We start from the raw sequence: 16,201 nt of genomic DNA on the forward strand, positions 1-16,201 counted from the left end.
TTCTATTACCATAATTGTTGGAGTAAAACCACATTAGAAGTTAAGCTACAGTACAAAATTATTTCCCCGTCTGTCGCTCACTCGACATTATGTCAAATGAAGCGACACTAGGGGTCTTTCTTGAAGGCCTCGGTTCCCTCTGAACTTGAGAAAAGGCCAATGAGAAATTGGCAGACATAATTTGCATGTCCCTCCCCTGGACATACGGATATAAAATGAGGGAATTGTGCGTCTGTCCATTCCGATTTTTTCTTCGGAGACGAGCTGTTGTGTTCACCATGCTGGTGTTCCACTACTGTTCCACTCGCCTCTAAGAGCATTGCTGTCTTTTTAAAGATGTCTTTCCACCTTTGTGTAGTTCCTGGATGCGGCAGATATCGTTGATAATGATGACTCAACTGGGGTGCAACCTTCGGGTCTCTGGGCCTGATGCACAGATGTCCGCTATGCTTGCCCGGGCCGCTGTGTTCATGCGCTTGACTGGAACCCTCTGTCCCCCCCTCACCCCTCACGGCTAGATTATTGGTTCCTCGGGTCAGGGCGCTGCTTAGAGCCACAGCCTGATTCTGATGTGGGGCGGCTGTGGCTCAGGTGGTAGAGCGGGTCAGCTGCCAATCGCAGGGTTGGCGGTTAGATTCCTGGCCCACACGATTCCACATGCCGAAGTGTCCTTGGGCAAGACACTGAACCCCAAGTTGCTCCCAATGACAGGCTAGCACCTTGAATGGCATCTCTGCCATCATTGGTGTATGAGTGTGAGTGTGAATGTGTGTGATTGGGTGAATGGGACACATTGTAAAGCACTTTAAACCTCTAAGGTTAAAAAAGTGCTATATAAGTGCAGAACATTTACTATGTGCTGCAGGGACTGCGTTCGACAACCCCGGGTCAAGAAAGTCACAGTTCCGGCACTTGGACAGGCGACGGCCACACTCGTGGTCTAGGAACGACATCTGTGGCTGAACCTGGTCGAGATGTGGGAACCTGACAAAGCCACTTTCTCAACGCCCCCGTCTCCCAGTTTGGCTTATTCGGCAAAACAGTTGAAGACTTTGCCCAGCAGTCTTCGGCAGAGAGGAAGCAGACGGAGACCATCTCCCACATCGTGCCTCGCCACCGGTCCAGTGCGAGCCATGCTCCGTCTGCTCGCCAAGGGCACCCCCTGCGGCTTCTAAACAACAGGCAGTTGTTTAAACAACAGGCAGCTCTGCTTCAACCTGGGCCCAGCTCTCAGCCTCAGCATAGAGCTCCCCGCAGGAAGCTGATGCCCCCATCTCTCGAACCACTACCGGTATCTAGAAGGCTCCCAAGCATTCCTGAGATGATTAAACCAAGGAGCGAGATGGCCGCTACGGAGTTGGTATCTGGACCACTCCATCCCCCGGTGGAGGGCCGGGAGGGAAATCTCTTGCCACACCCCGACCGGGCAGTGGTACCCACATTGGGTACCCACAGTTTCTTCACTCCTTTGGTCACCTGACCGGTGCCCCCACACAGCGTTCTCACGGCGGTCTGGCACCAAACACCTACAGTCACGGCACCATGGATGTGGTCCCCTCGCCTCCATGCCTTCGACTGTAGACTCCCAGCGGGCCGGTTCTGATGAGTCTAGAGGAAACCTGCATAGGACCTCCTCCTCAGTCACTTTCCCGCCCCAAGCCGGGTACGCGGAGCAAGATAAGTGCTTTGAATTCGGGTCGCAACTTTGCTCCACGACATATTATTACCTTCTACCCACGCTGTGAAGCCCCACCGGGTATGTCATATGTGATTGTCCCCTTGGTGCCCCCTGCTCGGAGCTTGGACGCGTCGCTTACGCTTCCAACCTGTTGCGCTGGCTTGCCGGGACCATCCGACTCAGCTAAGCGATTTAGTTTGCCAGGCACTCGCCCCACAGGGTGGCGATATAAGTCGGCCGTTCCTCCAGCTGAGATGAAGCCAGGGTTCTACGGCCCTCACTTCATTGTACCCAAGACAGACAATCTTGGACCTGCGAGTTCTGAACCGGGCCTCACACAGACTCCCATTCAAAGGTGCTCATGCGGAAACTTATTCGAACATGTGTCTAGCATCTAGATTGGTTCACAGCGGTAGACCTGAAGGATGCATACTTTCATGTCTCACTTTTGCCTCGGTACAGACCCTTCCTATGGCTTGCATCCGTACTAGTTTCAGGTCCTCCCCTTTGGCTCGTCCCTGTCCCCTCGCATCTTCACGAAGGTCGCAGAGGCCGCCCTTGCCCAGCTAAGTGAAGTGGGCATCCGCATACTCGATTTCCTCGACAACTGGCTGATTCTAGCTCACTCTGGAGAGTCACCACAGACACCTCCAAACTGGGTTGGGGTGCCATGTGCAACGGGCATGCAGCCGCTGGTTCCTGGACAGGGCCGCGTCTAACTTGGCACATCAACTGCCTAGAGTTGTTGGCTGTACTGCTTGCCCTGCAGAGGTCTCTCCCGCCGATCCAGGGCAAGCACGTCTTGATCCGTTCAGACAGCACCATGATGGTGGCGTACATAAATCGTCAAGGGCAGCGTACGCTCTCGTAACAAGTCACAACTCACACGCCATCTCCTCCTTTGGAATCAGTTCACTGCATGCCACTCTTATCCTGGGCAGCCTCAACACGGCAACGGACACGTTGTCACGATACTGCCCGCTCTGTTACACCCTAACCAAGGCTTCCAGATGCGCTGGCACACAGCAGGCCCAGGGGGTTGGAGGACGAGGAACCCTATTGTCCCACTCAGACTTGGTTCTTGGTTCTTACTCTCCTCGCAACAACACCTCCCTAGCATATTCCCCTGAGAAGGGACCTTATTTCTCAGGGACGGGGCACCCTCTGGCATCCGCGACCAGACCTTGGATGGGCTGTGGAAGATCCAAGTGGCCTACCACCTGCTGTTGTAGACACGATCAACCAAGCCATAGCTCCCTCTACCAGGCAGCTTTACGCCCAGAAGGGGCACTTTTTCGCAAATTGGTGTTCTTCTTGATATGAAGACTGCAGATGCCCAGTCGGGTTTGTGCTCTCATGTCTGAAGGGGAGGCTGTGCCCCTCCACCTTGAAGGTCTATGTAGCCGTCATGTCGGTGCACCACAATGCAGTGGATGGCAAGTCCTTAGGGAAGCACTTCAGGGAATGGGGGTTACAACAGTAACCTAGATGTTCAGTGGACAGCATTTGTGGCATAATATTTATTACCAAAAAATATTAGTTAGACTTGCCCCTCATTTATAAAAAAAATAAAAATCTACTTCCATTTTAAGTGCCTAAATGTTACAATAAGGCACTTAAAATGGAAGTGAAAAGGGCCAGTCCATTAATGCTAAAATACACACTCTTTCAAAAGTTTAGCCACAAGACATAAACATTATACATGTCAAGATGATTGTACTTTGACAAAATCACTTACAACAACTAAGCACTTCTGAAGAGCAGAAAAAGATCAGGCAGTGCTATTCCTTTGTAGCACAGTGTAACACAGCACACTTTCCATAGCGGGTACAAAACTCGTAAAAATATGCTTGTGATAGCAAGTAAATGCTGTTTATTTTTTTACTAGTTCCTCTCCAGTATCTGTCTCTTGTGACCCATCAGAATATTTAGAAATTTTACCCACAACATCTTGTTGGCCCCTCATACCAGATGGCAGAGAGCCAGTCTATTTGCCATGCCCTGTGCCCCCCTCCAGTTGGCCAGATGTCTACCATTGAATTAATGCAATCTCTAAAATAGAATTTATGATTTAGACTGTCTGCGATCCTAAATATGACAGTATATGTATTAATCAAGAAAAATGTGACAAAACAATTAATCTTCTATTGTGACCATGTTCAAATCCTGAATATAAGACGATATCCCAAAAGGAGCTTTCCATGCTTTTGGCATTAACATGTTTTGACATTAGCAGTTCAAAAGGATTCGATTAGTATCACAGGAGAGGCTGGTTGGAGTTCCAGAAACCCATGGCTAATGACCTACTTCCTGGGGGTGGCATAGAGTGAATCACCAAAGAGAAAATTCAGAATTTGTGTTAATTGGTTGATGAAACAGACCTCAAGCAGCTTAAGATATTGTTCAATCTTAACTCAGATGCAAGGCAGACATCCAGACTCTTATGAGCTCAAACAAAAAAAGAACATACTGAGGAAAACATCTGATGGCAGCAGAATGTAGAAGTACTTCACACACATTACATCTTTTTTTCTCTTCTAAATAGCAATTAAATTAAATAAAGATCATATGGAGACTTTCAGTTCTGACTCCTCATATTTTGCTTCTGGGATAAAAAAAAAGCCAGACCCAATTTGTAATCTTTAACTACTATGTACTTAAGCATTTGAAACAATGTGCATAATATTTACATCCATGTAGTTGCATTGTACATGCATTTAAAATACCTTAATTTAATTACATCGGTAGTTATACTTTTAACATTACCCTTAATTCTAAACCTAACCCTACCACATCCCTTACCCTGAACCCTAACTCTAAAGCCCAAAGTATAATTTGGTCAGACGCGGACACGTGACACAAATTTTGTCATCAGCAGAGAGCGCGAGCACTAAGCATTATGATTTTTTTAACCGAATGTGCATGTGCCTGTAGTTATTTGTACTAAGTAGTGGGTCCACAATGTGGCAACACTCACATTTGAGCCATTGCTGTCACAAATTCACCGTTAAACATCAGGAGATGAAGGTAAAAACAACAACAGTGGATGTGAAAGTCAAGTGAGGAGGTCTGGAGATACCTGCATTTCTATAACTAGAGTCTGAAGGAATATAAAGACATATTTATGAGTCTAAACTCTTGAAGAGAAAGTCTGGTGACACATAGTAGTCATAGCGGGCATGTGGCAACCATATTTGTATGTGCGCAGTTATATGGAGTATACTTTGACAGGCTCGCTTTCAACTGTATGCAGATGCTGATTGTTCATGTCGAAATGGAAGTATACCTAGGGCCCAACCCCAACCCTAACCCTACTCCTAAACCTAACCCTACTCCAACCCTTACCCTAAACCAACCCGCACCTCAACCTCAGTAGCAGTAAATGCTATTCTGCTTATTACAGTTGTACAGAGTGGTTATCTGAGTTACCGTAGCCTTTCTGTTACCTCGAACCAGTCTGGCCATTTTTCATTGAGCTCTCTCATTAACAAAGCATTTCCATCCACAGAACTGCTGCTCACGGGATGTTTTTTTGTTTTTGTCAACATTCTGATTAAACTAGAGACTGTTGTGTGTGGAAATCCCAGGAGATCAGCAGGTACAGAAATACTCAAACCAGCACATCTGGCATCAACAATCATGCTATGGTCAAAATCACTGAGATCACATTTTTCCCCACATTCTGATGGTTGATGTGAACATTAACTGAAGCTCCTGACCCATACCTAAATAATTTTATGCATTGCACTGCTGCCACATGATTGGCTGACTAGATTATTGCATGACAAAGTAGGTGTCCAGGTCTCCTTAATAAAGTGCCCATTGAGTGTAAATGTCTTTGCATATTAAGCTATAATGATGACCAGTCACAGCCACTAAAATATATATTGTTTCTTATATTCATTAGTAGCCTATATTTATATAAAGATAAGCATAAAATCTTGATGTTTATGTTATACACATTTACATCTTATATGTGAACTACCCATAAGCAGTAGCATAATGTTTTTTCTTTTGAATGAAAACATTTAATTACATGATAGATGCATTACATATATCCCATATACTTTATATTAATCTCTCTCTCTCTCTTACTCTCTCTCTTTAGAGGGTGCCCAGATGAACAGTGTGGTACCAGGTTCTTCTCTGATGCAAACCATGACACAGTACCCTGCCCTTGGACAGGTATCCCACCCATATGAATCATCTCAAGCTGGAAAGGAGCTTAACAAGTATGCTTCGCTCAAGGCTGTTGGTAAGACTGCTATGCTTAATTAGCCTGTATGTGCATTCAATCAAACCCTGTGCTATTATGGTGCTAATCAAAATTATGATTAGGACACAACAGATTTTCTTCTTTATATATTATGTTATTTTGTAGTAAGGCTGATATGAAATGAGGCCTCCTTAAATCTTGTTGTTCTGTAATCAGGTATGAGACAAGTTTGAAAACACTTATTCATTATTACAATTTTTTTTACATTTAAAATAATAGTAAAGTCATCAAAACTTTGAAATAACAAAAATGGAAGTATCAGAATTATGATAATAGTAACAATAATAATAGTATTAATAATTATAATAATATACAATAATAATAATAATAAAAAAGAAGAAGAAGAATTTTCTAAAATCATCTCCTCTAAAATGTACCTGTATTTTAGCTTCTTCAAAGTTGCCACCATTTGCCAAGATTACAGCTCTACATGCTCTAGGAATTCTCTAATCTTCAGTAAATTCAGTATGGGATGCTTTTTGAATTTTTGAAGGAGTTCCCATGTATGCTGGGCACTTGTTTGCTCCTTTTCCTTAACTATGTGGAGCAAATCCAATGCCTTTTCTCCAAATGTGCAGTCACAATTTTACATTTTTAAAAATCACTCACAAGCTCAAACGGCACAAATAACGGAGTTATAAATAAAGTTTACATTATATTTTGGGATTATTTCATATTTGTCTATTTGTGTTTTCCCCAAAAGAAAAACATGGCACAATGCTGTAATTATGAAACAAGACTGATAGTGTCCGGAACTGCTCAATCGTGAATTCCATCAGCATAAAAAATGTCCCTGCAGTTTAAGTGTTTTTTGTTGATTTAAGAAGTCAGCCCACATTAGGGCCAGTAATGCAATCGGCTGTTCCTTATTCAAATGCTTTTGCTAAGGTTAATGATGAGTCTAGAGACTTGCTCAGAGAGGAAAGTAATAAACCAGCATAAAAACAAGCACATTTCTATTTATGATTTATAATGCTGCTAAACTAAGAATGCCTGTGTAAATTTCTGACTACTCTTTCTCTTAACTTGAGTATAAGAAGTGTTTCAGAAGACAAAATGATAGTTACTACAGTTATTGTTTGAACAATACAAAGTGGTTTTGAACAACTATATAGTGTCACCAAACGAAATAGCAAAAGTAATGCTTGTTTTCAAACAATTTTCCTGAACATTCCTCATTTTAACACCGGAAAAAAAAATGCACATCACATAAAGTACATACATAGCATTAACATTTCTGGAATTTCAGATTGTGTTTAATATACTATAAAATGAACAGACAACCTTTCACATTTATATTGATGTTATAAAACCTTTCACATTTAAACCAAAACCAATGAGTCTGGCATCAGAGAGAAGGCTATCAAAAGACTAGAGTTAGATGACAGACAGCAGACAGACAAACTTCAGAAGCGCCAGACAGGTTTGATGGTGCGAGCATTGTGATCTGCTTTCGGGCAAAATGCTTCGCGCTCGCCTCGCTCACTTCCGGGAGTCAGCGCCCACACTTCATTTGTGGGATTCTCGCATGGATCTGGCTGAGGAGCGAGAGACGGGTTTGTCCCTTTCGCTCGCTCTCTCCTCAGATCCAGCCGGTCCATCCCGTGATCTCGAAGCGCATTACGGCGCATCTTCGGTTCATGAGGAGGACCGTGACTCGTTTGGTTCAGCGGAGATAGAGCTATCCACCTCCGGGCATTCCGGGTTTGATAATAAATCAACAGAGGAATTGCTCGACGTGGTTACTCATGCTGTGGCCAAGCTTAAAATAGACTGGCCACGACAACAAGAGACCCCCAAACGCTCCAAATTGGAGGATAGATTTTTGTCTGGTGGCCTGGGGAAGGGAACGCCTCATCAGTCAACTTCCCTTCTTTAATGACCTCCATGACAAGCTTTCTCGTTCATGAAGGAGACCCTATACTTCCCGTATTCACGTGCCCTCGACGTCGATATATTCGACTATCGTGGGTGCTGAGGCACGGGGGTATTCGATGATGCCGCCGGTTGAAGAGACACTTGCGGGTTATCTCTCACCAGGCTCGGCATCATCAATGAAAAGACCCTCACTCCCCACGAAGCCGTGGGGAAGGCGTATCAAGTGGCGGGTCAGGCTGGTGCTGCCCTGCACACCATGGCGGTATACTTCCTGGTTCCCATTGAGGGTGAGGGGTTGCGTCTGGCATTAGATCTTAAATACTGAACTACCAGTCTGGGTGTTCAAGTCCAAGATGCTGCCTACCAAGACGATCGTGTCACAAGCCCAACGTCACATTTGGCTGGTCACCGTTGGTCTTATGACGCACTTCTTCACTTAGAAGTTCTGCCGCAACACAGGAAGCTCCTGAGGTTCGCTTTCGGGGGCGAAGCCTTCCAGTATCGGGTTCTTCCATTCGGCCTAGCCTTCTTAACCCGCACGTTCACAAATGCATGATGCAGCGCTGGCTCCTTTGTGACTCCGGGGCATCCGCATTTTGAATCACATAGACGAATGGCTGATCCTAGCACAGTTCCAGCAACTGGCAGTTCAGCACAGGGATACCGTCTTAGCTCATTAGCTCATGGGGTTGGGGCTCAATGCCATGAAAAGCTGTCCATTGCTTATGGGGTTCAATCGCTATGCGGGCACAAATGTCTCCCGCTAGAATCGAGTCCATTCAATATACCCTGAGCAAATTCAGGCTAGGTCAAGGTTCTACTAGGTCTCAGGGCAACCGTGTCCTCGGTGATCCCTTTGGACCTTCTGCACATGAGACCGTTTTTGTTGTGGCTCAAAGCCAGGGGATTTCTTCCAAGGGCCAAACCCCCTAGGCTAATAAGGGTTACGCGCCTCGGGCTTCGTTCCCTTTCTATGTGGTTCAGACCCTGGTTTTCTACCTTGGGTCCCACTCTAGGTGTGTCATGTTGTCGCAGGCTGCTAACGACAGACGTCTCCCTGATGGGCTGGGTAGCGGCCTTAAGTGGTCGCTTAAGGGGATAGGAGGGTCATCAGCTTGGTTGTCACAGTTACTGTCTCGAGTTGATGGCTGTATTTCTGGCCCTGAAATATTCCTCCTGAGGCTGCCATGTCTTGGTGCGGGTGGGCAATACAGCGGTAGCCTCTTACATAAACCATCAGGGAGATCCACGTTCTTGTCAGCTGTATTTCTGATGTGGCGGATTCTCCCTGGGGCCCAGGGCAGCTCCTGTCACTCAGGGCAGTTTATATCCCTGGATGCCCGTATGTGGGAGCAGATTTACTGTCCAAACAGAAAATACCAACGGGGGAGTGAAAACTCCACCCTAAGGTAGTAGTTGGCCAGAGTTCGCCAGCAAGGGTTTTTGCTTCTTACTGATAGCACCGCGCTGCCCGAACAGTGCTTGGTTCTCGGAGCTAATCTCTTCCCTCGACGGCTCGCCTTGGGCGATTCTGAACAGGAAGGAACCTCTATCTCAGGCACAGGGCAATATTTCATCCATGCCCCGAATTGTGGAATCTTTCATGTTTGGCCCCTAAGGGTACCAACTGAAGGACACGGGGCTTTCTCCTGAGGTTATCGAGACAATTTTAAATGCCGGGCTTTTTCCACTTGGAACAAGTTTGGGTGAGATCTTAGGGCAGAAGAGGACCTCGTCGCCTCTATGAATAGCGCAATGTCTCCTCTACTTCTCCCTGAGTCACCCAGCCCCCCTTGGGTCTGGAAGTTAAGACACATACATGACCCACAGCGCGTCTGTATGCGTTTCTTTCCCCGGTTTCTCTGCTCCCAGGAGTCTTGGCCAATGTTCACCACAAGGGTCTTGCCTCCTACTTATGGTGCTGCGCTGGCCGAACAGGATATGGTTCTCGGAGTTAATATCTCTCCTCTATGGTTCGCTTTGTTCGATTCCGAACAGGGAGGACCTTCTTTCTCAGGCTCAGGGGACATATTCATCCCCGGCCAGAATTATGAAACCTTTCACGCTTGGCCCCTGTAGGGTACCAACTGAGGTTCGCAGGGCTTTCTCCTGAGGTTATTGAGACCATTTCAAGTGCTAGGGCTCCCTCCACTTGGAACTGATCTGGGTAGATTTTACAGGGCAGAAGAGGACCTCTTCGCCTATGTTGATAGCGCAATGTCTACTTCTCCCCGAGTCAATAACATTTTTGCAAAATAGTTTTATGTGCCTTGTTCTACACCGGTGTACACCGGTGCCTCGAACCACATTCATCTGTGCAAGAGGAGCAGAGCTGAACCACAACCAAAACAATGTCCTTCCTCAAGACACAGGCAGTTTAATTTTTTAACCGCTAGAAAGTGTAGCTTTAAATCTCCATAGATCATTCACTGTAAAAACCTCATCTTTTTGGGAGAACATTAAACTTGCTTTTAGTGCCCCTCAGTGAAGAATTTCACCTTGGATCTGCAGCGAAACATGTAATGAACCCCATTATTTCAGTTTTCAGCATTTTTTACGCAGTCACAATGACAAATCTGAATACATTTCGTATTTTTTTTATACTCTATGGGAGTAAAAGTAGCTTGTATAATTTCTTACTCACTTAAGACAGTTAGGGTAAAAATAACCCAACAGGTAACCCATTGGTGGGTTGATATATCACCAATATATAGATATAGCAAGCAACATAGATAAGTATGCTCTGGAAAAAAGGAATCATATAAAGAACATTCTATGGGAACATGTCCTAAATAATTATTAAAAGGTAGTGAGGTGTACAAAACACTTGTAAACAGACTTTCATAAATTAATAAAACAAATATACTGAACGCACTTGCTACTTGACCTACTGTTGTATCACTAAATACATTTTTTTTTTAAGAGACAGGGTTGTGTTTAATGTGTTCCTTAATAAATCTGGTCAGTGATGACTGGAGCACAGAATTTAGATTAATATATATTAAATACATAGATTTCACTTACTCATACTGTTATTATGACTTTTTATAAGACCAGGTTGACCTCTATCATGACTGGCCCAGATGACATACCTTATAGGCTGTAGTGTCCCGGGAGTTACCAGTGCTACATGAAACATGGTAGTCATCCTCTGTGATTTGTGTTAATCTCAGGGCATTGATGTGAATGAAAGATTTTCCTTCTCAGGAGATCAACTGTTCTCTCGTCCTCCTGCATTTTTTGTACTCGCTCTCCTGATATGAGCTTTAAGATCTGTCGTTTGCAGCGACTCGTGGGGGAATCAAGACTGTTAAAATGAAAATGAAAATCATCTGAAGGATATTTTTAATTAAAAATTCTAAAATGTCATGCTGAGTTTAGTCATCTCAATTAAGGCCAGGCTGAGTTTGAAGGTGATACAACATTAGTGTTGCCTGGATGTTTGAAAAATGTTGTGCCAGAAGAAATGATTAGTGATGCAGTCTGGAAATGCATTAGCCTATTTTATGCTAAGTTGTTGGGTCTTTGAGTCTTATTTTACACTGTCACTGGGTTTTAGGGTGACTAGATGACCATGCCCAAAAAAATCAGGATGCAACAAGCCCTAAAACAACAGATCTCAAAATAAGATTTGTTGTCTGCCATGTCAGATGGCATTGTGTGACTTGTTTGTCCAAATATAACATGCCAAGTCATTTTAGTAGAGTAGCAAAGAGACTCTGTGATTTACAAGTATGTGATTACTACTGATTCAGATGAATAGAAACAAGTAAAAAACAACAATAAAAAGTGGTTTTGATCAAATAGCCAAAACCTCATCATCTTCTGGAATATTAGAAAGCTGCATGTTTGTAGCAAATCCAGTCCAATTTACATTTAAAGACATACATTAAAATGCACAATTGTTGAAACAAATAGAAACCTGGAGTGAAATGAATCATTATCATGTTGCAAACAGCTCCAAATGATTTAACTTCTTTTTTGTCACATCTGCATTCACATCTTGTCAACTCACCTAACATAATATGTGAGGTACGCCAAGATTTGCATTTTACTTTTAAAGATTGTTTTTTTTTTAAACAAACCCTAAAGTTGTGCACTATGCATGATTAACAAAATATTTGTTTTTAATTCATCCAAAAATGACAATTTTGTTATTAAAAAACTTATGTTATGTTTTCTGTGGAATGCAAAAGGAGAAATTTTGAAGAATCTTCACGCAACTCTTTTCCACTCAATAAAAGTTAATAGTAGCCATGTTTGTGAGGGTCCGAAAAAGAACAAAACCATAAAAGTAGTTCATATGACTATGTCTTTGTGGCATGGGGGGCGTGGTCGTGTGTCGGTCTGCGGGAGAGAGAGAGAGCTGTAAGGCTTGCCACCTGGTTTGTAATTATCTCTAACACCTGTGTCTTGTTGTAGTGATACGGAGAGAGACATTTAAAAGGGACGCCAAGTGTCGAGTAAGGGAGAGAGAGTGGATCCAGAGAGCTCCACAGACCGGAGTGTGTTATTGTTTATGTATATTTACATTTCTACGGCGGTGACCGTCGTATGTTTAGCATAAAAATTAAACAGCTGATTTCAAACCTGCTTCGCTGTCTCCTGACTCCTCCATTGCTTAACGAACGTGTTCACAGTCTTCTAAAGCCATACAATGAGAGTTAATAGAACAGAGCAAATTTTAAGTTGTTATTCACTGAATTTTCTTATTCCCCTTATCTGCAGGTATTAAATGTCATTCTCCGTTCTGCATATTGTGGCACAACCAGCATATGTGAAAATCAAGTGACATTTGGTGTCAGTGTCATCAAACCTGGCTCAACGCATCAATGCTGAATTTTTTTAACTTGAATACAGGCAAATACAGTTATTGTATGGCTTCAGAAGACTTGACACATAGCCTATAAAGTTGTGTAGACTTCTTTTATGACCCTTTTAGTGTGATGATTTGGTTCTTTTTGAAGCTTGACAGACAAGGTTACAATAAGCTGTTGCGGTATGGAAAAGATCTTTTTTGATTTTTTCAAAAATTCTTTTTTTGAAGAAATGATTACTAAAGATAAGCATTTTTGTTTTTAAGTGAACTGTTTATTTAAAAAAAACATCCAGGTATTTGTTGAATGTTGGGTGAAAATATTGGGTCAATTATTATCAGAGGAGAAGGGCTTATAATATTTATTATTTGGGGGGGCAAGTGATAACTCTTAAATGTGTAATTCTCTGGTACTTATGAGAAATAAACCAATTAGCAATCAGACAATGTGAATATGTGTGTAACACGTCAATGAACATTGACCGGAATTTATAGCCTCGGCTGGTGAGATCATTGGATGCCCCTGTGGCCAGGCTATAAATAGACGCGTCACCAGCGTGTCGTCAGATCCATTTTCTTCAGAGCATACTGTGCTGTGTGTCTCACAAGCCTGTTAGAAACTTTCTTTCCTCTTCTAGGATTTAGAATTTGTTAGGCAGTGTGCAGTGAACCTTTTCTCCTTTCCCTCTTTCTATATATATATATATATATATATATATAAGGCTACAGCTAGACTGGCCACGCGAACAAGATACCCCCCCCCAAACGCTCCAAACTATAAGACAGATTTCTGTCAGATGGCCAAAAAAAATATACATATATATAATAATAAAAAAGGGAATGCTATATTAGTCCCTTCCTTTCTTTGATGACCTCCATGACGAGCTTTCTCGCTCATGGAGGAACCCATATATTTCCCGTGTTCACGTACCCTCGACGAATTTGACGCCCGAATTGTGGAGACTTCATGTTTGGCCCCTGAAGGGTACCAACTGAGGGACACGGGGCTGTCACCTGAGGTTATCGAGATCATTCTTAGTGCTAGGGCTCCCTCTACCAGAAGAATCTACACCAATAAATGGGGTGTCTTCGAAAAGTGGTGCAGTTCACATGGTGCAGATCCAGTTAACTGCCAAATTGTTTCAATTCTGGACTTTCTGCAGGAAAAACTGTTAGCATGCATATGCCCTGCTACTCTCAGGGTTTATGTGGCCGCCATTTGGGCTTGCCACGCCTTGATGGATGGGGTGCCTTTGGGGAGTCATCCTCTACTCGCTCGTTTAATTCGTGGAGCCATGCGACTGAGGCCTCCTGTTAGGACCAGAACTCCTTCATGGGACTTAGCAATAGTCTTGGAGGGTCTGGTTGAGACCCCATTTGAACCTCTAGAGTCAGCGTCTGACAGACTTCTGACTCTCAAGATGGTCTTATGGCGATTACCTGTCTTAAGAGGATTGGGGATCTACAGGCTCTGTCTGTTTTGCCGGCCTGTTTAGAATTTGCCCCAGGTATGACCAAAGCTATTCTGCATCCTCATCCTGACTACCTTCCTAAGGTGCCTTTTTCGACACTACATCCTGTCACTCTGGAAGCCTTCTAACCTGAACAAGTTTGTGATGCGGCAGGCTGGTCCTCTCCGCACACATTCATCAGATTTTATGGTATAGATGTTCACGCTACTCCTGGCTCTTATGCCCTTGAGTCGACATCTCAAGCTCATGTCTGAACAAGTTTGTGATGCGGCAGGCTGGTCCTCTCCGCACACATTCATCAAATTTTATGGTTTAAATGTTTATGCTTAGGTCCTTGATTCGACATGTCAAGCTCATGTCTGAGACCTCTCGCGTTCTTGTGAGCACACTTCACAACCGTAGGGGTCCGGACAGCCCCAGTGCGGCGGCGTGGGTATTGCGTTCCCAAAGCGCTTAGCAAAGCGCAGCATCATAGTGAAGGTTTTTGTAAAGGGAACATCTCGGGTTACATGTGGAACCCTTGTTCCCTGAAAAAAGCGGAACGAGATGCTGTGCTTCTTTGCCGCACTGGGACGTCCAAGGACTGCTCTTCAGAAAAAATATCTGTCGACACGCTGGTGATGCGTCTATTTATAGCCTGGCCACAGGTGCATCCAATGATCTCACCAGCCGAGGCTATAAATTCCGGTCAATGTTCATTGACATGTTTCACACATATTCACAGCTGGTCACAATGCAGGATTGTTCCTAAAGTGCTTAGCAAAGTGCAGCATCTCGTTCCGCTTTTTTCAGGGAACGAGGGTTACACATGTAACCCGAGAAATTTTTTTATAAGTGAAAAATAGATCTAAAAAAAGTTAAATTATAAGTGTTATTGATTTTTCATCCCCTTTGCTCTCTCTATCTCTCTGTTTCTAGCTGAAAAAGCCAGTGAAAACTTCTATACTAATAGACGGCACTTGGCTGACCTGGCAGCAAAAGGCACTCTTCCTCTGCACTCTGTAAGCCTTGAGCAAGAGCCCACCAACCCATACAGCCCCGAGCTACCCTGCCAAAAGCAGAATGGACAGAAGTCCAAAAGCACCAGGGTCCACAGCTCCCACCCGCTGAATTTTGGCTCCAACACCATTGCCAACCCCGGCATGCTGAAGGGCTGGGATGCGACAGAGACACTGGGCCACCGGCACACTTACGGCCCCAAGAAACAAGGGACCACCATGGAGCAAGTGAACGAGCTGATGTCCGCTCACAGCCGGCACTATCTGCCGCCACATCCGTACTTTGTCACCAACAGCAAGACTGAGGTTACTGTGTAAATGGGACCACAACTCTAGGTTTCTCGAGCCCAGCTCTGAGTGGATCTGTGAAATGAAGAATGAGGATAACAGAGAAAGCGTGATGGTGGAAGAAGTGTGGATTGGGACCCTATCCTGCTGGAAAGATTGGCCAAGCAGTTTGGCTCAAGATCTGCAGGGCACATTCTCTGTTGACTGTCTGTTTGCCGTTTGTCTTTGAACAGTGGTGCAAGGAACAGGCATGCATTGGACATCTGCCTCATTTAAAAGGAAAAGTGAAATGTTATATACTCTTTCTGTGTCCATTCCATTCCGTTTCAATTCAAATGTATAATCTGACCTGTAGAGATAAGGCACTGGGACATTCACACAGTACCATACGTCAAAGTGATGAGAACAAAATTTGACATTCAATGCAATCAAACGTACATTCAGCATCAAGGTGGGACCACAATCGTTTCCTGAAACAAATGTTTCTCATCAACCCATATTGAACCTGAAAACTTGTTCAGCCCCGTGAGAAGACATTTTGTTTTTTCTCAGAATCTTGTAAATAACAGAATGTTACCAAGGACATTTAAGCTTCCTCAAATAGTCAAAGAACATCTAATAATCAGTCTGGAAGATAAAAGATCTCATAAGGATAATCGTGTCTCTAGTTCCTCTCAAAGACTTTCCATAGTGCTTGCACCAAAAACCTCCTGTAGCAATTTAACACTATATTTTGACAAACACTGGGCTTGTGCCTTTCCAAAAAGAGAAGAAATCCTTATCTAAGAACTCTTG

General features: G+C 43.9%; 1 protein-coding gene across 1 annotated transcript in view; it reads left to right on the forward strand.

Moving 5' to 3' along the window:
- Nucleotides 1-15,856, forward strand: part of LOC127652297 (protein shisa-9B-like) — a 48,348-nt gene extending 32,492 nt beyond the window's left edge. Inside the window, exons 2-3 of the mRNA XM_052138436.1 lie at nt 5,787-5,933; nt 15,039-15,856. Of these exons, the coding sequence (XP_051994396.1) occupies nt 5,787-5,933; nt 15,039-15,436 (545 nt within the window). The 3' untranslated portion in view covers nt 15,437-15,856. The remainder of the gene's footprint in view (nt 1-5,786; nt 5,934-15,038) is intronic.
- The last annotated feature ends 345 nt before the right edge of the window (nt 15,857-16,201 follow it).

Source organism: Xyrauchen texanus, chromosome 12, assembly GCF_025860055.1.
Source record: "Xyrauchen texanus isolate HMW12.3.18 chromosome 12, RBS_HiC_50CHRs, whole genome shotgun sequence".
NCBI lineage: Eukaryota > Metazoa > Chordata > Actinopteri > Cypriniformes > Catostomidae > Xyrauchen > Xyrauchen texanus.